At 44.0% G+C, this 26289-nt stretch overlaps 2 protein-coding genes across 4 annotated transcripts in view; one reads left to right on the forward strand and one right to left on the reverse strand.

Annotated features, from left to right (window-relative positions):
• NPHP3 (nephrocystin 3) overlaps positions 1-10256 on the forward strand; it is a gene marked incomplete at both ends in the record, with an annotated part of 38750 nt that extends 28494 nt beyond the window's left edge. Inside the window, 10 exons of the mRNA XM_080934213.1 lie at positions 793-887; positions 2199-2321; positions 3804-3990; positions 4139-4380; positions 5397-5472; positions 6452-6579; positions 7344-7584; positions 8585-8710; positions 9356-9471; positions 10076-10256. Of these exons, the coding sequence (XP_080790339.1) occupies positions 793-887; positions 2199-2321; positions 3804-3990; positions 4139-4380; positions 5397-5472; positions 6452-6579; positions 7344-7584; positions 8585-8710; positions 9356-9471; positions 10076-10256 (1515 nt within the window). The remainder of the gene's footprint in view (positions 1-792; positions 888-2198; positions 2322-3803; positions 3991-4138; positions 4381-5396; positions 5473-6451; positions 6580-7343; positions 7585-8584; positions 8711-9355; positions 9472-10075) is intronic.
• A 2206-nt stretch (positions 10257-12462) lies between these two features.
• Positions 12463-25807, reverse strand: UBA5 (ubiquitin like modifier activating enzyme 5). Of its 3 annotated transcripts, none has more exons than XM_080934094.1 (12): positions 25509-25807; positions 23125-23170; positions 23010-23036; positions 20330-20439; positions 19238-19324; positions 18617-18701; positions 17862-17966; positions 17578-17705; positions 15509-15644; positions 15200-15278; positions 14959-15065; positions 12463-12927 (listed from the first exon to the last, which is right to left on the reverse strand). In XM_080934094.1, exons 1-12 carry the CDS (start codon positions 25661-25663, stop codon positions 12844-12846), a joined length of 1149 nt encoding a protein of 382 aa, XP_080790220.1. In that variant the 5' UTR covers positions 25664-25807; the 3' UTR covers positions 12463-12843. The 3 variants fall into 3 exon arrangements, with proteins under 3 accessions (XP_080790220.1, XP_080790219.1, XP_080790221.1); XM_080934093.1 differs by having other exon boundaries at positions 22947-23036; XM_080934095.1 differs by lacking the exons at positions 23125-23170; positions 25509-25807 and having other exon boundaries at positions 22952-23017.
• Positions 25808-26289: the final 482 nt, after the last annotated feature.

Genomic DNA, 26289 nt, shown 5'->3' on the forward strand with positions numbered 1-26289 from the left:
CTAGCCTCTGCTATGTAGTCACTCTACCCTGGGCTATATGCCTGCCATCCCAGGAGGCTAAGACAGGAGCTTAGTAAATCTGAGGCCAGCCTAGGCTACATAGGAACAGGCGAGTCTCAAAAACTCAAAAAAAAAAAAAAATCAAGAAATTACCTGTCCTGTTACATATTATATGCATAATTTTTAAAGCAAAATTCCATTCACAAAACACATGAAGCAAAATCATAAAGGGGGTTTCCTCCTAGGAACGCAAATGAGACAAGAGTCAGTCTTCCTGATGGCCGCTCTCCCTGGCTCAGGAGCCATCTGCCCAGTTCTAGGCGAGCTCTAAGTTGTCCCCAGGACAGTGACGAGACTGGGGATGGTCCTCAAAGGTGCCACACTTGCCATGTGTCTAATCCTTGTAAATCTTCGGAAGGGACTAGTTAGTAGAACGCCTGCTCCCATCTCGTGTAGCACTGTGAATCCTCTCACCCGAGGACACAGCATCCTACCTGTCACTGTAAAATGCCTGTCACTTCACAGCCATGCCCCTCTGTCACATACAACCTGGATATAATTTGCTCCTTTGAGTTACCTTTTCAATGTACTTTAATGTAAAAAAAATTTAAATAAGTTGTGCTTTGAGTTATTAAACGAAGCTTATCATCACATCATCCTAAAGTTTAAAAGATTGTAGGGCTGTTCCTACTATGTAACTGTAGACATAAGAGAACTGTACATTGCTTTCTGCAAATCCACTGTCAGACGTGTAGTGACATTAATAGAGTCGGTCTTTGTTTCCTCTCCCAGGCCTGGGAAACAGTGCGGCTGGAGTACATGGGAGACCCCGCCCTCGTTTCTTCATACAGGCAAAAGCTAATCAACTATTTCACCTCACAGCTCAGGTATCAGCAATGTCTGCCTTGCTCTTCTGCTACACCCTGCCTTTGTGTTCTGGTTTCTCTTCCTTTGCTTATAAGTTGAAGCGTAAACTTCAGCCAGGTGAGGTGGCACAGGCCTGTAATACCCGTTACTAGGCAGACTGAGGCAAATTATATCCAGGTTGTATGTGACCGAGGGGCATGGTTGTGAAGTGACAAGCATTTTACAGTGACAGGTAGGATGCTGTGTCCTCGGGTGAGAGGATTCACGGTGCAAGTTTAAAGTCTATCTGGGCTACTGAGTGAATTCAAGGCTAACTTAGAGAGATCTTCCCTATTTCAACATTAGATAGATAGGTAGATAGATAGATAGATAGATAGATAGATAGATAGATAGATAGATAGATAGATAGATAGATGATAGATAATTGATAGATAGATGATAGATAGATAATTGATAGATAGGTAGATAATAGATAGATGATAGACAGATAGATGACAGATAGACAGATGATAGATAGATAGATAGATGATTGATAGATAGATGATAGATAGATAATTGATAGATAGGTAGATAATAGATAGATGATAGACAGATAGATGACAGATAGACAGATGATAGATAGATAGATAGATAGATAGATAGATAGATAGATAGATAGAGGCAGGGAAGGCAGCCCAGTGCCAAACTATGGATTCAATCCCACATACTGAAAAAAAAGTAAAACTTTAATTATTTCCTGAAAAAATTTATCTTTTCCTTATCCCATATTAATATCAAGAACAAAATACCATTTTATGGAAATCTTGTGTTATTATGATAAAGGAGAAACTTTAGATAACATTGATACCAGATAAATTTATTGTCTTTATTTTTATTGTTTAAATAATTAAAAATAGATATCACATGTGCATTCTCTCTCTCAAACACACACACGCACACACATCTCTGTGTATGTATATTCAGGTTCTTTGAAGGTTGTTTTTGATTTGAGGGGTTTTGTTTTTGTTTGGTGGGGGGTTGTTTTGGGTTTTGTGGTTTTGTTTGTGTTTTTTTTTTTCCTTAATTTAGGGAAACACCTTCAATGTTCTGGGACTTTCACTCTCTTAAGCCTTTCAGTGTTTCAATCTTATATCTCCTTCCTCATACCAGCCTGGGGAAGAGTCTAGTCTAGAATATCAGGGACTTGTCTCAGTGAGAACGGTAAACATTTCTGGAATTGGCCTAGCTTTCTTGGCTTTGGATTATACGAGAGTCTAATCCAGCGGTCTCCTGAAGCCATCGGAGGCCTCTGTTGCCAACGGTCTCACTGTGTGGTCCCCTTCCTCTCACAGCCAGGACAGGGTGACCTGGAGGAGTGCCGATGAACTCCCATGGCTTTTCCAGCAGCAGGGAAGTAAACAGAAACTGCACAGCTGCCTCCTCAACCTCTTCGTGTCTCAGAACCTCTACAAAAGGTGGGAAGCTTCTAGATCATCTCTCCCCAGAGGGACAGCTCATTGTTTTACGTAACAACACTGGCAAAATGGAATTGTTTCAAATTTTAAAATCAGAGTAGTTTCAGTAGCACCAGAAATACACACAATGGAGGTGGGGGTCCGTGACAGTTTATAAATTGTCACGAGATCTTCTTTGTCCAGGGGGAAAGTATATTGATGCTTTTCAAAGATCAGCTAGAATGACCTCTTGTTGCTACTGTCTCCGACCAGCAGAAAAGGAGCAACGACACAGTGTTCTTCTCAAAGTGGTTTATTCAGGAACCTTACGGCATGCCCGTGAAAATCTTTCTGCCTCCTTTCTGTCTCTCTGTTTCTCTTTTTCTCCCTCTCCGCCCCCAAGCGCAGTCCTTTTATCCTCTCTCAACTCCACCTCCTCACTCCATGTTGCGTGGCTGCAGTTCATAGGTCTGCGTCATCTGGCCTGATCTGATGGGTGCGCCTGCACGGTTTGCACGGTGGGAGTGGCTAATCTGGGGGGGAGCAGGAGGAAGTCAGGTGCTAGTCACAAGAGTTGGCATCTTTGGACTGTCGCCATACCCGCTCTCCACAACCCCAAGGCATATTATACCGTATTCTTACATTTAAGCAGACTTTAAATCACGCAGAGAATTATTCCTAAGCTCAGCTTCTCAGGGCTGCCTGGTCTCTCACACGTATCACTTCTTACCAGATTCTGGGCTCCCAGGGAAATCTGACCAGGGTCAATGTAAGCATTGTTCTATGTCTTCTGTTGCCTCTTTGGATACATCTGAGTTTGTTAATGGCATAACTGCCCTTTTATTGGCCTGACTTCTTACCTACTAAGCCTCAGGAAGGATTTTTGTTTATTTTCTGCATCACTTAGAAATTTAGAAACAGAGCTATAATTTGATTTGCCCCTGAGCAGAGACACTCACAAATTTTATTGCTGGACCTGCTGAGCTCCATGTAAGCTTCTTGTGGGTCCTATGAATTCACATTTGGCCTTTTGGCGTCTCACTCACCCTCCTGCAAATATCACCTGCAAACGAACACTTCCGTCTCCCTCCAGTTCCTCAGGGCAATCGCGAGGTGGGTATGCTATGGGAACTGACTTCTTTCGCTAGTTTCTGCTACTTAATTCCCATAATTTAAAATGGCTTGGAGGTGAGCTGAGCTAACTTCAGCATGAAATGTCTACCAGGGATTCCAGTGAATCGGCACCAGAGACTAAGCAAGATCTTAGCCACAGCTTGCTCGCATTGCAAGGTGGCGCTGGTAACCCCTTCTGTGCAGACAGTGGTGAGAGGTCAGAGGTCAGACAGCCTGCTGCACACACCGCAGCCAAGAACCGGAGGATGGACGGCAGAGCAAGCCTGGCCTCACTGTCCCTGCGCATAATCTGCCTATAACTCCATAGGAAGGAATTCCGGCATTTTTATTTGCTTTGGGTTTTAAAGTTAACATTGTCTGTTGGAACAGAGGACACTTCGCTGAGCTGCTGAGTTACTGGCAGTTTGTTGGCAAAGACAAGGGTGCCATGGCGACCGAGTACTTTGAGTCACTGAAGCAGTTTGAGAATTGCGAAGGCAAGGAGAACATGCTGTGCCTAGCCGACCTGTACGAAACCCTCGGCCGGTTTCTGAAGGACCTAGGACTTCTCAGTCAGGTAACCTCGAGGGACCCAAAGGCAGGATGGCTCCCCACGTTTATATGTTTCTCCTCCCAGGACCGGAGGTTTTTCCGTTTGTGGGCGCTGAGCTCTGTGGTGTGGAATTGCTGCGTTTGATCAGCCTCTCTCGCGCCTTTGTCCCCAGGCTGTGGTGCCTTTGCAGAGGTCCCTAGAAATTCGGGAGACGGCCTTAGATCCCGATCACCCGAGAGTAGCCCAGTCCCTCCACCAACTGGCCAGTGTGTACGTGCAGTGGAAGAAGTTCGGCGATGCGGAGCAGTTGTATAAACAGGCCCTGGAGATCTCAGAAAACGCTTACGGTGCAGACCATCCACACGCTGCTCGTGAGCTTGAGGCGCTCGCGACTTTGTACCACAAACAAAACAAGTAAGTCTTAGATGGCTCAGCCTCAGATCTCACAAAGCGAGTGGGTGTTTCTAATGTACGGAAGTGGGGGGGCGGGGGGAGGGGGGCTTTGCTTTGCCGCTCTGTATTTTCCTTACCCTCCGCATCATGTTCAGATCGTATTTCCTGGTCTTCATGGGGCACACAAAGAAAATTAAATTTCCCTAGATTTGGGGATTTTTTTTTTTTTCACTGAAGATGCGTGAAGAATAGAGCATGCGCCTTGGACTGGTGTAGTTTGAGCTCTTCCAACAGCCTTCATCACTGCTACCGCATTACTTACCGTGGGGACCACGAGCCATTCTTAGTGGCCGAGTCCAGTTTGGCAAGAAAGTGTCGTTGACTCCCAGCCATGTTTTCTATTTGCATGCTGTCTGTGCTTCAACGGAAGGTTTTCTTAGTTTTGACACAGACCACAAAACCTAAAATACCAAACTATGCACCATTTGTAGGAAACATTGGCTGATCCATAGTACAATAAAAAAGCTTTCAAAGCGAGGGTATACCTCGGCAACAGTGAACATTTGCCTAGCTTGTGCATGGCCCTGGAGGTGATCCCTGATACCATATGAGGAAGACAACACACTTTTCCAAAGCTCTTATACTTACCGGGGCACCCACTGAGTGGCATCTCTTCTACTCTCAGAAATTCTTTCTCTTCCTCCACCATTAGGAAGACTTCCTGGAAGTTTTCCCTTTTAACTTCTATAAGTATGGGTTCACACTAATTTTGCCTAGATTTCTACATCTTCAGCTAACCAAAAATTAGCCTGTCTAGATAAAAGGTGCCCACTGCAAGCTAAACATTGGGAACGTTGAGTTAGACTGCTAGAGACTCCGACTGCATTAAATCAGTTTAAAACAGTTAGATGTGAGTTTTATAGAGGGCTGTGTGGGTTTCCTCTGAGACTTTGAACTGCATGAGCAACCACTAGACTCCTGTTGTATTTAACAGTCAGAAACACTGTGCATTCTCTCTCTTTTTTTTTTTTTTCAAGGTATGAACAAGCTGAACACTTTAGGAAAAAGTCGATTCTAATTCGTCAGCAAGCGACACGGCGAAAAGGCAGCCTGGTAATGAATCTGTTCCCATCGCCCCTTGAGCCTGAGGGAAAGATGAGGTGTGAATATCATGGGTCCATGAGCCTGTCACTGGAGCACTTCGGGTTTTAAGTGACTTCTGGAAAGGCTCTGGCTGGCGGCTTCCTTTTATTTATAATCAGCTTGAGAGCGGTATTGTTGACCAGCGCAACCCAGAAGGCTTTTAAGCTATAAAGCTCAGCTGAAGTGCTCTGAGAGGCCCTGTTCCAGGCTACTGGGATTCTTCTCTGTGAGGAGTCAGGAAAGGACTTTCAACTTTAGTCACATCTTCTGTGAGGCTCAGACAGGAAAGAATTGTTTCCCTTAAGCAAATGTTTCTAAGTTGCTGATAAAAGCCTAGTGGGTGTAATACTTCTCTGTCCGTGGGACTGAGATGGTCAGTGGGCACAGTGTCTGCTGTACAAGCATGAGGGTCTGAGTTCGATCCCCAGCCCCCACATTAATAAAAAACAAAGGCCGCCATGCTGACACGCTTGCAATCCCAGAACTGGGGAAGTACAAACTGGGGGAGTTTCCTAGACTCACTGGTCATGCCCACTGTAAAAATGAGGTGGGTAACAACTGAGGCTCAACACCAGAAGTCGCCCTCTGGCTTCCACATGCACCTGTGTGCGTGCATGCGTGCATGATTATAAAGCAATAAATATAATTCACTCTATGCAGAAGGGCCCGATGCGTGCAGCTGGAGTCATAGATCAGTAAGCTAGTTCCTAGCCCATTCTGAAGTACTTTGCTAAAATGCCCCGTGATCGATTTCACAAAATAGTGCTTGATGGACACGGGACCCTGATTCCACGTAGAAATAAACACACATGCTCCTCACAAATGTTACGTTCAATGTGTTACTTAAAGTAACTGCGTCTAGGTGAGAGAGAAAGGCTTTTGTCAGGAGACCAGCAGGTGCCTCCAGAGTGGAGGATGGCACTGTGGTTGTGTTTCTGTGTTTCTGCAGTACAGGTTCTCCCTGCTACGCAGGCGGGCTCTGCAGCTGGAAGAGCTCACCCTAGGCAAGGACAAGCCTGAGAATGCCCGAACCCTCAATGAACTGGGTGTCCTCTACTACCTTCAAAACAATCTTGAGTGAGTACTGTGGCGTTCAAACCGAGATTCTTAGTGAGCAGCCACTGTGTCTCTTTGGTGGGAAACTTACCTGTCAAGTCCAGGGTTGAAGGGGGAGGGGGGCTGGAATCTGCCAATTTCCTGTTTGGTTTGGGTTATGAGCATTCACACATTGATGTTGTGTTTCCATTTCCTTTCCACGATGCGTCTGAAGCTTAGTGTTGCTTGGCAACTTCCCTAGCATGGCCTTCATGGCTGTGGAAAGCAAGTTAATGCCGACATTATATGTGAGACGCACAGAGGCAACTTCAGACCGGCGGCGAGTTTGGTTTACTTAGAAAAGACTCCACGTCTACATTCCCACTGTCTGAAAAACAAGTGCATTTAGGTTTTAGGAAAATGCAAAAGCTTTTTCATCTGTTTCCCCTAAGTTCCTTTTACCAATTATTTGGCAGCGACTCCTAAGGAAAAAGAAATGACGAATGCCAATGTCTTGCATTCGGCACAGGTCTGACCACTGCAGAGGCCTTAGACGGCTGTTTCCAAAAATATCTGTGGGATTTTCTTCTAGGGGAAATGGAGTTGAGAACCGAGCAGTCATGCAGTTGCCTCGTGGGAAGCAAAGGAAGGGGAAGGGTGGGGTAAGGAGGAGGAGGAGGTGAGGCTTGGGCTGAACCCTTCACTTCGCTGTATCTGGGAATAAAAATGTCTCCATTCTCCGAATCACTATGAGCTTAGGACTCTGGAGAATACATTGCTTAAGGCATTTGGGGTTCTGTCCCTAGGACAGCAGAGCAGTTTCTGAAGCGTTCCTTGGAAATGCGGGAGCGGCTTCTGGGGCCAGACCATCCAGACTGTGCGCAGTCCCTGAATAACTTGGCAGCTCTTTGCAATGAGAAGAAGCAGTATGATAAAGCAGAAGAGCTGTATGAGCGAGCGCTGGACATCCGGAGACGGGCGCTGGCTCCTGACCACCCTTCCCTGGCCTACACAGTGAAGCACCTGGCAATCCTGTATAAGAAAACGGTAAGCACCCCTCCCCGTGCCTGCATGCTTTATAGTGGCCTGGAGAGGCCAGGGCCACTGCCAGCCTGTTAGTTTATTGACTGATGGGAGGTCATTGCAGACGAGCATTGTAGAGTAAATTATGTCATTTCTAACAAATGAGAGCATGAAGGCTGTATATTGTTTTAGACTTAATTCAGTTAAGACACTGATTTGGTTTTCTGAAAATACATCCCCAACTACAAATCCAGCATCAACATTGCAAATGAATTCCTCTCAAATAACCCTTTTTACCAACACATTATGAATGAAATATTTTTTATATAGTAGCTCAGAACTTTTAAAATTCCCCTTACTGGACATGCTATTAACCAAAACATACCAAATTACCCAGTGGCTAGGGCTGTAAAAGGGGCCTTATTTCTTTTCTTTCCTTCTTTCCTTTCTTTCTCTTTCTTTCTCTTTCTTTCTTTATTTATTTACAAAATCATCATTTTACTTCACTCTTCTCTTACTTTGTCTACAATTAAACATCAGCTCTTTGCCATGGGAGTAAAGTTTGGGCTTTTCGATATGTTCAAAAGGAAAAATGGCCACAGCCTGCTTCGAACAGCGCAGCTGCAGAGCTGCAGGCTGAGAAGCCGTCAGGCTCCCAGCACGGAAGGGCATGCGCAAGAACGGAACATGCTGGTCTTTCAGGCCGGCTTCTCAGTTAGGAGAAATCAGAAGGAACCCCCAGGAGGGCTTGGCAGTTGGTGGGACAGGAATTTGTTTGGATGCCTCCTTGAGTTAAGAACCACAGCAGGTCTACACAACTGGACTTTTCTTTTATTGGAAAGGCTGGATGAGTGAACTGCGAACTATCTCTGTGTTCCCAATGCCTTCATTCAAATGTTATATTGGATTTTCTGTTGCCTATAGGCGGAACCAGCTGTAGAAAATGCTTCTGCAACTTTAATATATTTTATCAGACAGTATTTATTGCTTTAATATTTTGTTAGCTCATGCTTTTGTTTTTAAGGGAAGAGTTGACAAAGCTGTACCTCTGTATGAATTGGCTGTTGAAATTCGGCAGAAATCCTTTGGCCCAAAGCACCCCAGTGTAGCTACTGCCTTGGTAAACTTGGCAGTCCTTCATAGCCAAATGGTAAGTATCTACATTTCAACTGTTTATAAATGAATGATCTGAATGTTTTATGTATACATATATATGTTAATATATAATGTTAATATATTTACACATATGAATATATTAAATCTATTACCTCATATATTATATATAATGTACATATTTTATATACATGGATAAATGTGAGTTGTTAATGGCATAGTAAAGAAAGTGTAAGTATTTACCAGCTAATGCTTCCTTTTTCGGAATTTCTAACATTATTAAAGTAAAATTTGTAAGCTGGTTCCTTTCTGGATGTAAAAGACCAGCTGAGTTCAGATGAGGCTTGCTTTTCACCTTCTGAGACCTGTGTCATCTGTCTTCTGGCCAGTCTCAGAACATCTGTGTGGGTGTCCATTGGGCAGTGAGCAGGCTTGTCTTATATTACAGAATCCAGTCAGACTGTTACTAAGCCATGTCTAAACCTTAAGAGTTTTTATTTTCTGTTATTCTGCTTCTCCAGTTATGACTGTCCATAAAATAATGTTTCCTTGCATCTCTTAGAAGGATATTAAGGTTTTCAAAGTTCTTACCAAAGTCGGTCAGAACAGTATAGAAGCCATTAATACTAATTTTAGAAATGCCATGTGTTAAGTGATCACTGTTACTTTTTTTTTTAATAAGAAAAAGCACAGTGAAGCCCTGCCACTATATGAAAGAGCATTAAAGATTTACGAAGATAGCTTGGGGCGGATGCATCCTAGAGTTGGAGAAACATTAAAAAATTTAGCTGTGCTCAGGTAAGAACACTTCTCATCTATCCCAATATTTAGTAGCTTTGGCTCAGCATAGAACAGCATAAAATAAATATTTATCCCTGAAAATAGTCTTCTTTGGAGTGAGGGTAGTTGTTTGGGTCGCATGTAACTTTGAATAGTCAAGTGGTACTCAGAAGCAGAGAGAAGGCAGGCTTACTTTTTGGAGGTGTGTATCTTGGCAAATAGTGAAGATGGGTTATACCAGTGCTCACTGCCTGTGGGGTGATAGGGTTACCTACTAACCTCAGAGCTGACGAGTTAGGTGTGCGCTGAGTTTTGTTCACTCCTGTATGTTCATCTCGAAATGCAGGTGATAACAACACTTAGCATTTTTACTGAACCCATGACAACATGGTTTTAATGGTGTACATACAAGAGATAGAAAGTTCCACTGTACTGATAGAAGAGCTTGGGAACCCTGGCTAACTGGTCTACCTGAGTGACTATCTTAGAGAAGAAGGGAAAAAAAAAGAGTTCAAGGGGAATGGCAAGTTATTTGCAACTTGTTTTTCTCTATCTTGGATGGCTACTTAGAAGCAAGAGCTCCTTGTTAATAGCAGCACATCTCTGTCTTTTCCTCTCAAAGCTATGAAGAAGGGAATTTTGAAAAGGCTGCTGAACTGTACAAAAGGGCAATGGAAATAAAAGAAGCAGAGACATCACTTTTGGGTGGAAAAGCTCCTTCGAGGCAGTCATCAAGTAGAGACACGCTTCTCTTTAAAACAACTCATTCTCCCAACGTTTTCCTTCCCCAGGGTCAAAGCTAACTGTCAATTCTTTGCAAGAATACTTCAGGTTCAAACAACTAAACACCTGGAACAGTCTAACTGAAAACTCAATGTTTTTATAGAAAACATTTTTTTCCCAACACAGGCAGTGTTATTTAACTGGCGTTTGTATGAAGCTGAGTTGGATTACATTGGCTTGTCGCATCAAGTTTAAATTGGTTAAAGAGCCTGTTTCCTATGGGATGAGATCCAGGACGGAGACATCAGCACTCAGTGGCATGAGGAGTGGGTTGGTCTCTGCGCAAGAGCCGGCATGACCCCATGGTTTAAGAATTCCACAGCTTTCTCTCCCTCAAGAGCAACCTTAGCTCTGCTGTTTGTCATCTGTTCCTAGCAGGGATCTGAGCCAGTTCTCTACCTCAAAGAACTTTCAAGGGCTACATGTGTAGGTCAGAGGTCAGCCTTGAGTCCACCTTGACTTTTTTTTTTTTTTTTTTTTTTTTTTGAGACAGGGTCTCAGTGACCTGGTACTCATTTAACTAGGGTGACATCCAGCATCCTAGCGACCTATCCTCCTGCCTCCACCTTCCAAAACAGGATTAGGATTACGAGCTTCCATTTCTACTCCCAGCTCTCTAAAGTGGGTTCTGGGGGGTTGAACTTGGGTCCTCATGCTTATGTGACAGACACTTCACCAACTGAGCTATCCCGCTAGCCTTACTGTATTGTAAATCTCTGTAGCTCAGGGGGACCATGAACTCTTGATCATCCCTCCTTGGCTTCCTGGGTGCTGGGACCACAGGTGCGTATCACCACAGCTGGATTTGCTTTTGAGCCTTCCTTTTCCCTAAGCTGGTTTAGGTAGCCTCTGCTTTCTGTAGGGTCTGATGGCATCCTGACACCACAGTGTCAGGCTCTTTCCCATCATGATCTTTCTGATTGTGGTACAGGTCTGAAAATCCAGCTTCTCATGGGCTGAGGCAGGAGGTTCTCAAGGTCCAGTTTAAGAGTATAGGATGAGTTCAAAGCCAGTCCAGGCACCTTAGTGAGACCTTGTCACAAAATAAAAAAGTAGAGCTGAGGACACAGCATTAGTGTGCATTGGACTCTGGGTTTAGTTCTCAGCGCGCGCACACACACACACAACACACACACACACACACACACACACACACACACACACACACACACACACACCAAAGCCATGACAAATCCATTTCTTTTGTAAATGGTCAAAATCAATCTTGCTTTACCTCAATTAGTTGATGTTTTTATACTGGAAATTAAATATTTTTATAGACTTCATAAATATTGCTACATTTTCAATATTGTTATTTGTATATTTAAAGTAAAATTTTCAACAATTTTAAATCTTATAAGATTTCAATATATATTATTGTAAAGATGACAGGCATAAAAACTGCATTTGTTTTAAAATAAAAGTGTGACTGCAGGCTGTTTTGCACTCTGCATTTGAGGGCTACTTTGCATAGTCATTTAAGAGTGAACACCCAACCTGTTTCAGCTGGCTTGAATATTGGCCATGTTTACCCAGTAGTTTGTTCAACTTGAGGGACTCTTGGGTGTGCCGTGTCACCCAACGCCAGGGAGATGCAGAAGCCAGTGTCATCACCAGCCAGAACTTACAATTCAGACTTGGAGGCCCCTCCCTGAGCCTGCTCAGAATCCTGAGAGCTAGGTGGCCAGGTCCCTCGTGCTGAAGCTTGAGAAGTACTGCTAAAGTCTGCACGCGGCTACGGTAACTTAGACAGGGCGTGACAAAATAAGCTTTCTTCTTCCACCTTTTGGGAGAGGCTCAGAGGAAATGAAAGACTAAACTATGACCATAACCTATCTTTCGGGTTTGCCCCCTCTGAAAGGCAAAGATTACAGAATGCTTGAGCATATAAGACATTGATTTTACAATGATCTATCAAAGTTTAAAAACCTAACTAGTTCAGGACTAATATAATACACTAAAAGTATAGTATTAAGTTAATTGCCTTTGAAAAAAAAAACCTTAATAATCTGTGACTAGTACTCTAAAAGACTTCAAATAAATATATTTATTCTTTGTTCTTCTAAAACTTAGATTTGAGAACTATACAAAGTATTTTAGAAACTGCATTGTTATTTAATCAACTTTATGGCAAATTATAACTGAGGTGGTCACTAAATTATATTTTGTTTTTTCTCTAAGTTACATATTCAAATTTAGTACATAATAAAATCCTTATTTTATCTATTTATTGCATTACCAGTGTGTCTGAGGGATGTTTTATTCTATAGACTGTCTAAAGTCACTCCTGATGACTATTAGTTGTGAGCCACAGCCACCAGGCTACAAGTCCAGCCTCCATCTGTGCTATTTATCGCCCAGGGCCACAGGCCAGACGTGGAATTACATAAAGGAGGCTGTGGAATGGGATGGTCCGCCCCACCCCTTCCTGTGCTGGGGTACTGCTTAGGATGTACAGGGAAGCACGAGGAAGCCACCAGTGCTCCACACAGCGTCAGTCAGTGAAGATACACATGCCAACCAAGGCGGCGCTAGGCTTTATTCTGATCGTTTAGTTCCGAGGGAGCAGCATAAGCACAGGAAAGGCGACCGACGCCAGCCCGTGGTCTACATGTTCTTCATCTTGGCCATGAGATCTTCTAAGCTTTCACCAGAATCTTCCACTGTTACTTCAGAAACAGAATCCTCTCTCTGTCAACAAAAGGGGGAAGCGCCATGAACTGGAACCATCCAAACTGCATGTCCTCAACAGTCTGCTTTACCCACGCTCAGCTTGCTGGGAAACCGGATTTTCTCTGACAAATATATTTGAAAATATTTGGAGGCATAAAGTTCTTTATATATATTACCCACCAAAATGTCCGGGAAACAGCAACTTCAATATTCTTAGCACTCCTGCTGAGTGTATTTTTTTAATAAACATTTCTTTGTAATTAGGACATTCAAAAATCATTTCCTCTAGCTTTCTGAACATAAAACACTGACTCCCTGCAGCCACCCCTCTGTGACGGGCCAGAGCTTATGTTCCTAGCTAGCTGAAACTTACAACTGCTCACCAACCATTTCCTCTTCCTGCCCGCTCATCCCGGGAGCACTAGTCCACTCTCCTGCCCACTCATCCCCGGGAGCACTAGTCCACTCTCCTGCCTGCTCATCCCTGGGAGCACTAGTCCACTCTCCTGCTCACTCATCCCCGGGAGCACTAGTCCACTCTCCTGCCTGCTCATCCCTGGGAGCACTAGTCCACTCTCCTGCCTGCTCATCCCTGGGAGCACTAGTCCACTCTCCTGCCCGCTCATCCCTGGGAGCACTGCTCCACTCTCCTGCCCACTCATCCCTGGGAGCACTAGTCCACTCTCCTGCCTGCTCATCCCCGGGAGCACTAGTCCACTCTCCTGCCTGCTCATCCCTGGGAGCACTAGTCCACTCTCCTGCCCACTCATCCCTGGGAGCACTGCTCCACTCTCCTGCCCACTCATCCCTGGGAGCACTAGTCCACTCTCCTGCCCGCTCATCCCCGGGAGCACTAGTCCACTCTCCTGCCTGCTCATCCCTGGGAGCACTAGTCCACTCTCCTGCCCACTCATCCCTGGGAGCACTAGTCCACTCTCCTGCCTGCTCATCCCTGGGAGCACTAGTCTACTCTCCTGCCCGCTCATCCCCGGGAGCACTAGTCCACTCTCAAGTTTGAGCACATTAAACCTTTGAGAATCCACACGGGTGAGAACATGTGGTACTCATCCATCTGTGCAGATCTTATTTTAATTACTTCCAGTTCCATCTATCTTGTCACAAATGACAGGCTGTCATCCTCTTACACTCAGCAGTATTCCACTCTTTGTGTGCACACGTATCTTTTATTTATCAGTCAAAGGAAATTAAGGCTGTGCATACTTTAGACATATACCTTACACCTAGAGTACTGGATTACATATACAGTAATTCTTGCAATTTCTTGAGAAGCCTCAATTCTGTTTTCCATAATGGACGTAGTCATTTATATTCCTGATAGCAATGCATTACTACAGAGTAGGCTCACTCTCTGCACACTCTTGCCAGCTCTTCCCTTTCTCACTCGGAGTGAGATGTATCTCACTGGCTTTCATCCGATGCCCCTGATGACTAAGAATGTTTAGCAGCTTTTCAATACCTATTGCCTAGCTGTATGTCTTCTTGTCTGGTGGTCCAAGCCCCTGCTCTGTAAGTCTTCACTAGACAAAGAATCTCTGTAGGTTTACTCATGTGCATGCTTTCTCTCTCTCCCCTCCCTCCTCTCTCTCTCCCCTCCCTCCTCTCTCTCTCCCCTCCCTCCCCCCCTCACCTCTCACCCATGACCTCTGCTTCCAGGATATTGCACATCCAGGTTCATCTCAAACCTCCTGGGTGCAAGGATCACAGGCTCACACCATCAGCCTTTCCTGAAGTAAACTTAAGTGGGTTTGTGGCCAAAACTATCAGTATGTAAAAGTCATATTTTAATTTAACCAAAATCTATTGTACTGACACATCAGTGAATTTTTGAAAGTCTCCACTTTCTCAGTTTCAAATTTGCTGACACTGAATCTAGATATTGTCTAGTGTCTAGATCTTAACACCTCACTGCCTACAAGTAACTATCTAAAACAGGAAACACCCCACTAGCCTTCCAACATAAGATAAAGCTGAACGAAGAGAAATACTTATCTGACATTTACATATGAGCAAATCAGACTTCACAAATACCTTGTTTGGGACTGTGTATGCCACTGTAATTCCTTCAGGTAAGGTGGGAACGGGACCTGAAGAGTTCTTCAGTTCCTCTTCTGAAACCTCAGACACCAGCTCAATACCTGTAGAATTAAGTGTGACTCTGAGCTCATCCTCCAGAAAACCACAAGAATTACTTATGCTTCTGTGTAATCGTACATTCCCTTCCAGAGAACACTGTAAAAACTGTCTGTACGTGCGCAGGACGGCTCCTTACCCCACTCGTTGTCCTCATGAACTACCTCTTCCTCCTCCTGGGGCGCAGCTTCCTGTGTGGGCAGCGCTGCCGCCCTCTTCTGTAGAAAGCAGACAAAGCACAGCCTTACTCCGCAGTTCTCTGCCACACTCCTCAAGAATTCACACAGGCATTTAAATTACCAAAAGCAAGAATGAATTTTTGTTTTTCCAGTGTGCTAAGTTAGCCAAAACTATACAAATCCAGAATCCATTTATATTATATTCCAAGTCTGTCTCTTTTGAAAGTGTCTTAGGTGATGGAATCCTCAGATTTTCTGCCTGTGTGTACCTTGTATTCTTCTTGTTGCTTCCTACAGTTTTTGTCGTCACACTGAGGGTTTGGCTTCATGGACATGGTAGGGAAAAAATCCTGCATTGCATTGTATCCAAGGTAAAAACTGACAGTGCCAAATTTTAACAGAAACCTGGAAAAGAAAAATCAAATTAGCTGGAAATGGTGGTGCACACCTTTAGTCCCAGAATTTGGGAGGCAGAGGCAGGTGGATCTCTGAGAGTTCTAGGCCAGCCAGGGACATAGAGTGAGACCTCATCTCAAAACACAAAAGAAAAGAGAAAATCAAAGTAGGCTTAAATAAATAAATAAAGTACTAGAGGTAAGTAAATTCTGGAATAGGTGATTCATTTTATAACAAACCTAGAAAACAGTGACTTCCTCTACCTTATTGTAGATACCTTGGCTCACAGTAGATGCTTGGATATTTGTTAAGTGAAGGAAAGTTCATGCCCTTCCATCACTGTACAATGAGCTACTTCTGAACCTCTGATAAAGATGAAGTGCTGGCAAGGATAACATGCTAAACCTCAAAGAAGCACACTGATCTTAGAGGACTGCAAGGTGAGAGGTGTTTTTAAAGCCTGAGTTTTAAACACACACATACCACACACACACACACACACACACACACACACACACACACACACACACACACTCACATGCAGCACAGGCATATGCCCAGATACACACATAAGCAAATGTGCACACACACACACACACACACACACACTCACTCACATGCAGCACAGGCATATGCCTGGATACACACATAAGCAAATGTGCACGTTCGTTCACGCACACACACACAAGATTAAAATAACAAACTTTATTTGTTTGGGGATCCAACACTCTCAAACCAACATACAGAGGCAAAACACTAATGCACATTACATGAACAAATAGATCTTTAAATATAAAACAAGGAATGAAAAACCAGATGGTAGTACAATGATCATTCACAGAAAGAATGTGCCCAGCCCATGTTTCTAGACAAGTAAGTGGAAACTGAAGTAGCCATTCTTCTGACTGGCAAAGCTCTAAGTCTGAAGATACTGATGTTTCTTACAGCATCTGTGAGCCAAGTACCTGGAGTCTCTAATGGACAGTATGGCCTCTTTTCCAAGATAACCAGGTGATATTTGTTAAAGAAACTGCAGAAACCCATACTACAGATAAACTGAGTCTTCAAGGACATATGTAGGATGCTGTCTGCAGCACTGGTGACAATAATAAATGTTGAGATGTGTGTTAATGGAGGAACCTGAGGGCAGTGTGTTTGTACAATATCATAAAGTGCTCTAGTACCTACTGATGCTTAGCCAGCACCTGTTCTTTCACTACACAGCCCTAGACTGCTGCTCAGAGTTGTTGTACGTGTTCTTATGACCTCTGCTGGAGCCACACTGCTGATGTCAGGATGCTTATTGACCACACTGCAGTTTGTGATTATACTGGAGACTTAGACATAACTCAGCTTCTAAGCCTGAAGTGGGACAAAAATTAGCCAGAGTTAGGGAATTCTGAAGAAGTCTGCTTTTAAAGAGTAAATTGGTTCATCAACTGACACAAACAATAGCTATACAAAACCCATTTTTCTCATTTTTAGCTGCAGTTAAAAAGAACATTGAGGAATGCGGTCTTGGATGACAGAAGTGCTTCTCTGGCTGGATCACTTCTGAATGACGTTTAGTAAGAGGTAATAGGAGAAGCAGGTGGATTTGTGCCTTGGTCTCCACCCACTGTCTGTCTGTACAGCTTTAACTCAGGTGCTTAATGCATCAGTCATGTGTCACCCATTTCAATCAGCAAAAGGGCACAGGTGCTACAGTGGCCGTGCCATGGGGTTTTCTGGTCTAGTGTCCCTGAAGTGCATTGTGTCTGCAGGATGTTGAAAATATCCAATGACGAATTCTCATAATATAGCCTCTGGTCCAGTGATGTAGGACTGGGAATTAGAGCATTGCTGTATTATTTGACAAGAGTTACTCCAAATGCAGGAAGTAACTGACATTTAAACAAATATGTATACACACACTCACAAAGAAAAATCAGCCCTCACTTACTTTAACACATTTTGTACCAAGATCCCTGCAACCACTCCCATGGTGGTGGGGAGACTGGCTGCGCAGACACCTTCTCGTTTCAGGGTTTTTTCATCAATATTTGAAGCAACTACAAGTGGTGGCGCACACTACATGAAAAAGAATACACCAGTTTCAAACGAGATAGAGAGAAAATGAAATGCTCCAAATGCTATCCCAGTACACTTCTGCTCCTTTGAATTGCAGACAGTGATCTGAGAGATCACTGACAGCTAACAGTGACAGAGAGCCGAGACAATGCCTACCGCAAAGCAAGCCGACTCTCCAGGGATCATGAGCTGGATGTGCCCGGAAACTGCATTTTCACTGACCCCAGATTCCATCCATGTCTGACCAAGCTCATTACAAGCCTTAACAGGAAAAGACAAAAACACCAAACAGCACAAATTACTGCCAGCCAGCCTCCTTTGTGGAACTGTGGTGTTATCTAAACAGACCCTGAGGGTTTCTGGGTCAGAGAGAAGGGCTGCAATCGTTGAAACACAAGTACCTATTCCTTACACTGAACCTGCTTCCCACATCTCTCCAGATTAATGTAAAAACTTATTTTCCTAAGACCTCCGCAATATAAAAATTGTAAGTATCATTTAAAGGGGATTCAAAGGAAAATTATTTTATCTTTGGGAAATGTTTTTAATTTATACATTTAATACTAGAGAAACAAAAAAGCAAAGACCAATGGTCAGCCAGCGAGCTGGCTCAGCAGGTAAAGGTGCTTGCCACCAAGCCTGATGACCTGAGTTTAATCCTCAGGTCCTACATGTTAGGAGAGAACCTAGAGCAAGTATCACACTTACGTAAGTATTCACTGACTTTATACATCTGCTGCTTTACATGTAAGGGAGCGGGACACAGGCCCGCATCACAGATGAGGACAGAAGCTCTTACCACACACATTTTAAAATTAGGATAACTATGAAGACAGAATGTAAGCTTAAAGCCATATTTCAATAGAACACTTGGGTTAAGCCCAGGCTGCACCGCCTCACACAAAACTCACTGTATTTATTGCCATTCGAGCTTCAAAGTTGTCCACACAGCTAAGAACTAGGTCAACAGGTTGTCCTTCTTCTAGTCCACCATTACTAGAGAAGAAAAATAGATTGTATTTGAAAAATAGGAGGATACAAAATACATTTTGTTTGTTCCATCCTATGGCCTGCTGGCCGACACCTGAGGCTGAAACAAAAGGACCATCACCGGTTCCATGCCAACCCTTGACACATGAGATCCTGTCTCAAAAAAACTACCAAATGCAAACCCACATTAAATCCCAACTGGTTTCTTGAAGCAAGGTCTCAGACCTGTAATCCTACTGCTTTGGCCTCCCAAGTGCTGGCACCACAGGCATTCACTGCCACACACCCCCAATGGGATGCAAAATACACCGTAATCCTACTTATGTAGTCAAGTTTTCAATTATGACATCATGTTTAATGTTACATAAGAATCTTGTGTCATCTTACATAAGTTAAGCCGCCTTCTGAATAGAGAATTATTCTAATAAATATTACATAAAAATTACTTTTCCTGAAAGCTGAAAAAGTGTCAATAGATTTTCTAGCGCTTGTTTAACTAAGCTGTTTAACAGGACATTACATAAAATATTCATACATTTTACCTTATTCTATTCATGAAATGTTCAAAGTGTTCCACTGTGGTGATATTATAGTTGTGAACTTCAAACAGAACATCAGGGTTAATGTTCCTGAGAGGAAAAAGCAACCATTACAAACACTCCTAGTAAGAACAGGACAGAAAGCAGAAGAGAGGGCTGAGTGAGCCCATGGGACTCCAGTGGGTGTGAGGACAGCAAAGTCCTCACTGATGGTGTGTGTTGCACTGAGTGTGAAGACACGCAAATCACCTGTGTGCAACCCTCGCTCGGCCCACAGGCTGCAAGTGCTGCAGAGTAGCCATGTGTGCAGCCCAACATACTTCTGATGCTGTGTCTTTCTGCAAGGTCAGCGTAGGATGCTAATAAAACTGTCATAAAGACTATAGCAATGCTTCCATCCAAACCCATGGCAACCCATGTGCTGGAATAGAGCCTTCACTGCTGCCGGAAGGTCCAGCTCAGCCTGACGGTCTCTTCGTCTTATTCAGTTTAGTTCAAGAATGTTTGAGACCCACAGTTTGGGGCTGGTACATCACCGCCCATGAGCCAGATCTGGCCCACTCCCTGTGTTAGTACAGCCTTTAAGGTGAGAACCGCCCACTTTGGGTTTCTGCATTAATCTCTGGTTGGTGCAGTGCTCTTACACAGTCCAGACTGACCTCAAATTTGGGCCATTCCTCACAAGTGCCTCAACTTTCTGTATGTTGAAATTTACAACATGTTCCACCACAGATACTTAAGAACTATTCTGTAATAGTTGGGGAAAATCTTTTCCAGGGCATTTTGCTACATAGAAAATAGAATTCAGATTTCAGAGTCTCAACTCCAGTTGTAAGGGAGCAAAGCCATGCCCAGCCATTTGGTGGGGTCCATGGTTGTCTCACTGTGGCTCCACAGTTAAGCAGTGGCAGCAAAGATGAACTATGCACACTCTAACCCTACACAAAGTCTGCAGCCCCAGTCTAAGAACTAAGAGAGCTCTTTGCATGAGTGAAATATACATTTCATGGAGAGAACACAAGTCTGTTTACACTCAGCTTAGCTCACAGCAGGCCACAAAACAAGGTCCCACTCCATGCACCCCACCCAAGTCACCTGAGGGTCTGCTCAGCTGCTTGGACCTTACTCGTTCCTGCTTGATACGGCTGGAAGAAAAGTCGGTTCATGTTGGCCAGCTCCACCTTGTCATAGTCAAAGAGTAGCAACTAAAATGAAAACAGTGATGCTTCAGTGAAGAATGACATTAAACGACTGGATCTTCTATTTAATAAGCTTAATGTCAGTGGTGTGAGAACATTAGTTACTTCTAAGGCACTTGGTGTTTCACAGTGATCTACTAAATGCCCTGTGAGATAAATGCATAGCTCCTTTTATCCTCCATCCTGACAAGGCAGCTTGGGGCCTGTACTGAAATGGCACACAGCTAATACAGGAGCCAGCGCAGCCGCTCTCCCTAACCCAGGGCCATGCCGCTTCCACAGACCGGCACAGTGAGAGGGAATGGCTCTCATTTCATTCTCACACTGAATTTTAGAAAGGTGCCGGTATGCTACTGCTTCCTCTTTAGCTGACTTCCTCTGTATGACGCACCACGTACCCAAGCCAAGGTAAACCCACTACTCCAGAGTTATCAACCAGTTAGTTACTGTTTCCTGCTGCATTTTTAGGTCTACTTCAGTACATGCGTACATATCACTTAAAATGAGCAGAATTCACATGTCTTATCAGTGAGAACTGGTTAGAATCTATAAAAATGAGATTTTATCCTTTTCTTTTTTTCTTTTTTTGCAGTGCTAGGGTTTGAACCTGGGACCTAGGCAACTGTTCTACCACAAAGATTACCCTCAGGCCTGCTTTTACTCTTCTCAATATAGAAACAAACAAACAAAAACCTATGACAACACCCAGAGAACCTTCAATAGCTTGCTAACAAAGATACCACTTAGGCCCTTTACAACTCTCAAGCCCCTAAACCACGGCTCATTCAATAATAATATTTGCTAGGTGAGAGAAAGCTTTTAAGTGAATATGTGTTCCTAGTTGACTTTGTACAAAGAAGTGGAGGTTGTTATTCTGCCGCTACTTGGCTTAGGTCACAGAGAACTGACATCAACTCTCCAGCCTGAAGCACATCTGGAAAGCAAAGTGGCTAATGCAGACTTGGTGATCCAGGAAGCGGCAGACACTTGGCAGAGACAGATCTGGACTCTGGGTCTCCAAAGCACTATTTCCCCACTAAACTCCATCAATTAGCTTCTTGTTTATGCTAATGATAAAAGATTACCTGGAAGCCAGTTATGACAGTTTTCTGGTTTACCTGCCATCTATAGGATTAGAACCACATAACTGAGGTCCAGCAGTCTGCTTTAATATGTCCACACACTCATTTTTAACTACTCATCTCAAGCATCACCAATATCCTGTTAATCAACCAGGTACTCAAGTCATCTACAAGCAATATTTTGGCCTACCTCTGTAAACCACTTCAAAGATATTAAAGTTATAATAAGCGCTGTAGTATTTTGTTGGCATTATCTTTATACTGATAAATGAGGGCTAATTTTGCAACCACTATCTTTTAATATTAACTTCTTGACAAACAGATATTGAAGAATATCTGTTTATATATTGTATAAGTTATATATATTATATGAAATATATCAAGTACATAATTATAAAATATATAATATGAAATATAATCATTCATTTAAATACATTATAAGAAAATAACAAGAGGAAAGATAATTGTGGAAAACTTATCTATTCAATCACTAAGTAACATCAATAGGCCTTGGCTTTATAAATTTAAGATTGACAGATTAAATTCTGACAGGAAGTTACTTCTTTTCTACAATTCACATGTTTTTAAAAGAAAACAAAAGGGGCTAAATAAAAAATCTGAAACATCTCCCAGTTCAAATTCAATGCCCTCCACACTGTGTATGTGTTTAATTGAGTGCCCGACAAGATTTTTCAAGTAAGACAAAACTTTATTTTTAAAACTGCTGGGGGGAGAGACTAAGAGGAGTAGAGGGAGGCTGCAGTCAAGATGTATCAGAGAAGAATAAATTAATAATAATAATAATAAAATTTATAAAGAAGACATGTGGCAGAAACTTAAATTCCTCCAGGGTCAGCCCTTCCTGAAATGAAAATGCGTGCTCCAGGCTCCGTCCTGTCCCCAAGCATTGTGCTCTGCTCATCAGCTGTCCCACTGTGGGTTAGCCAACTGTGGGCAGTGTGAGGCTGAACTCTGAGCACTCACGGTGGGGCATGGGAGTCCTTACATCAGGAAAGAAGCCCAACAGAATCCCCACTGGGTGAGCTTGCCTGCTTGGTTTGGCATAGCTATGCGCTCTCTTGCAGAAGTAAACTTTCTGCCTTGCTGAAGTGCTACAGGTAGAGCAGTGCTTTGGGAGTGACCCCAGAACCATTTCCATCCGTTCTGTATCGAAAATAATTCCAAATTACTTACACATTACTCTGCCCTAAGCGAAAGTTTCTGAACACAATTAAGTACCCTTTGTTCAATTAGCAATAATATGAGCCTTTGTCTGGAGAAAGATGAGACTCGGCCTCTTGGGAAGAGCAAGTTACCTAAATATAACAGAAATCATAAACCACTGAGTAAGCAGTAGGGTGCTAATCTGTACCTGATTTGCTCCAGGAGTGAACAGTTTCCTAGTGGACAGGCAAAGAGAAATCTTTTTACCTTACCAATGCCACATCTTGTCAGCATTTCAGCAGTCACACTACCAACTCCACCAACACCTACTATTGCTACAGCGTAGGTACGGATTTTCTGTGAAACACAAAACAGTTCCTGTTAATACTCTGTTTGGTTTGTCACCAGAAACGATTCTCGTGTCCTGAAATGAAGTTCATCATACCTCATAGTCACTGACAATTCCCATCCGCTTCAATGCCATCAGACGGCTTAAAGAAAAACAAAACAAACTTAGAGTTTTTTTCAGTCTTTTAAATTTGTGTTTATTTTCAGGCGGATGGGTAAGTTGCCTGTAAATGCAGTACTGCAGGAATATGCAGTGCCTGCAGAGGCCAGAGGAGGGTGGCAGATCACCCGGACTAGAGTTATGCACCGTGAACTGCCCTGTAGAGCAGCCAGTGCTCTCCAGCACCCAGCTTGCAATCTTTCGTTAACAGTGAGATTCCAGGTACCACCAAAGAAACAATCCCCAAAACTCAATTATTACCACTTCAAAAGAAGAGGAATCTAGCTGGACACGGTGGCATGCATCTGTAATCCTAGCACTTGAAAGCCTGAGGCTGGAAGATTAGGCATTCACGACCAACCTGAGAAACACAGCAAATGTGATGACCAGCTAAACTTAAAACTAACTTTTATTAGATAAGAGTGAATCGCTGGGTTTAAAACCATGAACTCTCCTAGGTGTTGCTTGTGAAAGTTATTTTTCTTCTAAAACACCTTCTTTATCTTAATGTGTAGCCAAGCTCTATACCTAATGGCTTAAATGTTAAGGGCCAAGCGAAATGTCATTATTTTCCCTTGCTTTGTTAGTATATAAAGACAATGAAATAAGCTCATGGCCTCAGCCCATAATGGAGGATATCTGCTTTTGGAAGCATCTGTTGTCTGCCAAGGAATCTAAGAGACACTAGTCATCTGCTCTATTGTTGTGGGTGTGTGTGTATGTGTGTGTGTGTGTGTGTGTGTGTGTGTGTGTGCGCGCGCGCACCCATTCACACTGAAATATATACCTATATAACATATTTAAGTTTTCATGTGTTTGATCTTAATGCACATGTGGATCTGTGGTTGTTAGGAAAGTTAACAGGTTTGCCCCATCTCTCCACTTTGACCCTGTGTGACCCTATCTAGAGCTGCACACACACACACTGTGATAGTATTTCCACTTCTTGCTTCTCTCTCAGTCTTCTGAAGACTTCACTCTAAACGTCCATCACAGATGCACAAACATTTTCCTGTCTCAGTAGCCATGGATCTTTTGGTTAGATCTTAACTGTTCACTGCTGGATGGGTATTTTAGAACTTCCTTTTCTTCTACAAGGCCAATTCTTCAAGGCAGCGACTGTGTCTCCCTTCTGCCTAATCTCCCACGTTTGTACTTACTCAACCTAACCCCAGCAGTTCTCAGATGCTTCTCCGTACATTCACATGCAGGAGTTACCTCTTTCCGGGACTTTAACTGTGTTAAAAACCACCCAGCTTTTAGCCTCACTGCTTATAGCCTTAGTGACTTACTGGGGAGGAACTTAATGCCACAGATTCTGTTGGATACTACAATCCATCTAAAAGAGCTCTCTGCACATTTCGAACCAGCGGGATGAGAGCAAATTATCAGCAATGCCCTAGAGCTGGGATGAGAGGAAACATGTATGTAATAGAGGGCCTAACAACATGCTACCGACTGCAGTCATCTACAAGGTTTGCCATGTACAACTGCTGTTCTAAGAACTGCACATAAACTGCTTCAGTCTTCAAAACTATGGCAGAAACAGACCTTTCTGTGGCCCCGCCTACAGGAAGTAACCTGAACCAGAAGCTCAGCAGCTGTTAGAACAATTTAGAAGTTACAGACTACTTAGTAAGCCGAGAAAGGAATCCACTCAGTCTTGACGCAGGGGCCTTCCCCTTATCCGCTGCTCTGTGTTCTCCCTTATAAATTAGTAAATCCATTTAGGGAGAGCAAAGAGGAGGGGTCAGCAGCCCTGGCAAAGTCGATATTGAGGGACGTTCGTGAGCACCCTAGTAACTAATTCTCCCTCGTCCTGCTCCATCTACATTACACAAAGAGGCATTTAGGAAGCTGTGGTCTGTCCTTGGCGGCTTTACATGAGCTGCTATGTCCTGACAGAGCTTTCTATCAACCAGCCTATGCAGATCGAGGTACACTAATAAGATAATGGTGACAAGAAACTGGGTACAGAACAGCAGGCAACAGAGCTGCACCATATGGATTTATGGCTTGGATTGTTTTGTTTTAATAAAATGCTATTTTTTTTCCTTGCGGGAAAAGGGGGGTCTCACTACACAGCCCAAGGTGGCCTAGAACTTCTGTTTCCCAGGCTGGCCTGAAACTCACAACCCCCCCCCACCTCACCCTTCCGAATACTAGAATGAATCGTGAGTCAACTCGCTTGGTGAGGACTATCTTCTAACTAGCATAAGACGTGCCCTTGCCCATCTGAGACTCCACAAGAAAAAGAGTGGCAGGAGGCCGGCTGAATCCCTCAAGCGGCGCGTGGCCCTGCCCGCACCTCCATGGATCACCTGTAAGGATTGGAGTCCAACACTTCGTCGCTCATCTTTTGGATGCGGGTCCGGCCACAGTGGCCGCCCCCCTCAGTCCGCCGGTTTCTCTCCCGGGCGAGTTCTTGTTCCAACTCCTCAACCCGCTGCAGCAGCCGCTCCACCGACTCGGCCATGGCTGGGCTCCCGGTGGCTTCCGATCCCAGGCCGGACCGCCGCCGTCGCCGCCGCCGCCGCCGCCGCCCCACGCTGCTCCGTTGAGCCCACGACGTGCAAGAGGACTAGGCACAGCCTTCCTGGTCCCAACACCGAGGAAGTACCTCCAATGATCCCAGTAAGACACGTCTCCGACACGCCCACCGGGCTTCCGGCGCGCCTCCGCTTCCGGCGCGCCGCCGCCATCGCTCCCCTCGGTACAAACACTCCTGAAAACATTCGGCTCTCTTCTCTAGAACCAAGAATCAAGTCGCAGGAGGGTCAGCGTCATTATGTGTCCAAATCAGGTTGACGGCGATTCTGCCTTTCTAATCTAGGAGGTCATGAAAAATGACGGGGTCTTTTAATACAGGGCTCAATATTCTGTCGGACTCTCTTCTTGGACGGACCGCACAGGTCTGCTGGCGCGTCATTCTAGGGTGACAGAAGTTTGTGTCTTCACTCGCTAGAGTCACGTTTGTGACCTTGTTTTTCTATAAGACTGAGGCCTCCAGCTCTGACGCTTAGTAAATTCTAAGTTTGGGCCCACAACAGGCGGTTCTTATATTTCTCCGCCAGACTCCAAGTCACTAGACTCAGCCGCCCA

This window comes from Micromys minutus (genome assembly GCF_963924665.1).
Source record: "Micromys minutus genome assembly, chromosome: 21".
NCBI lineage: Eukaryota > Metazoa > Chordata > Mammalia > Rodentia > Muridae > Micromys > Micromys minutus.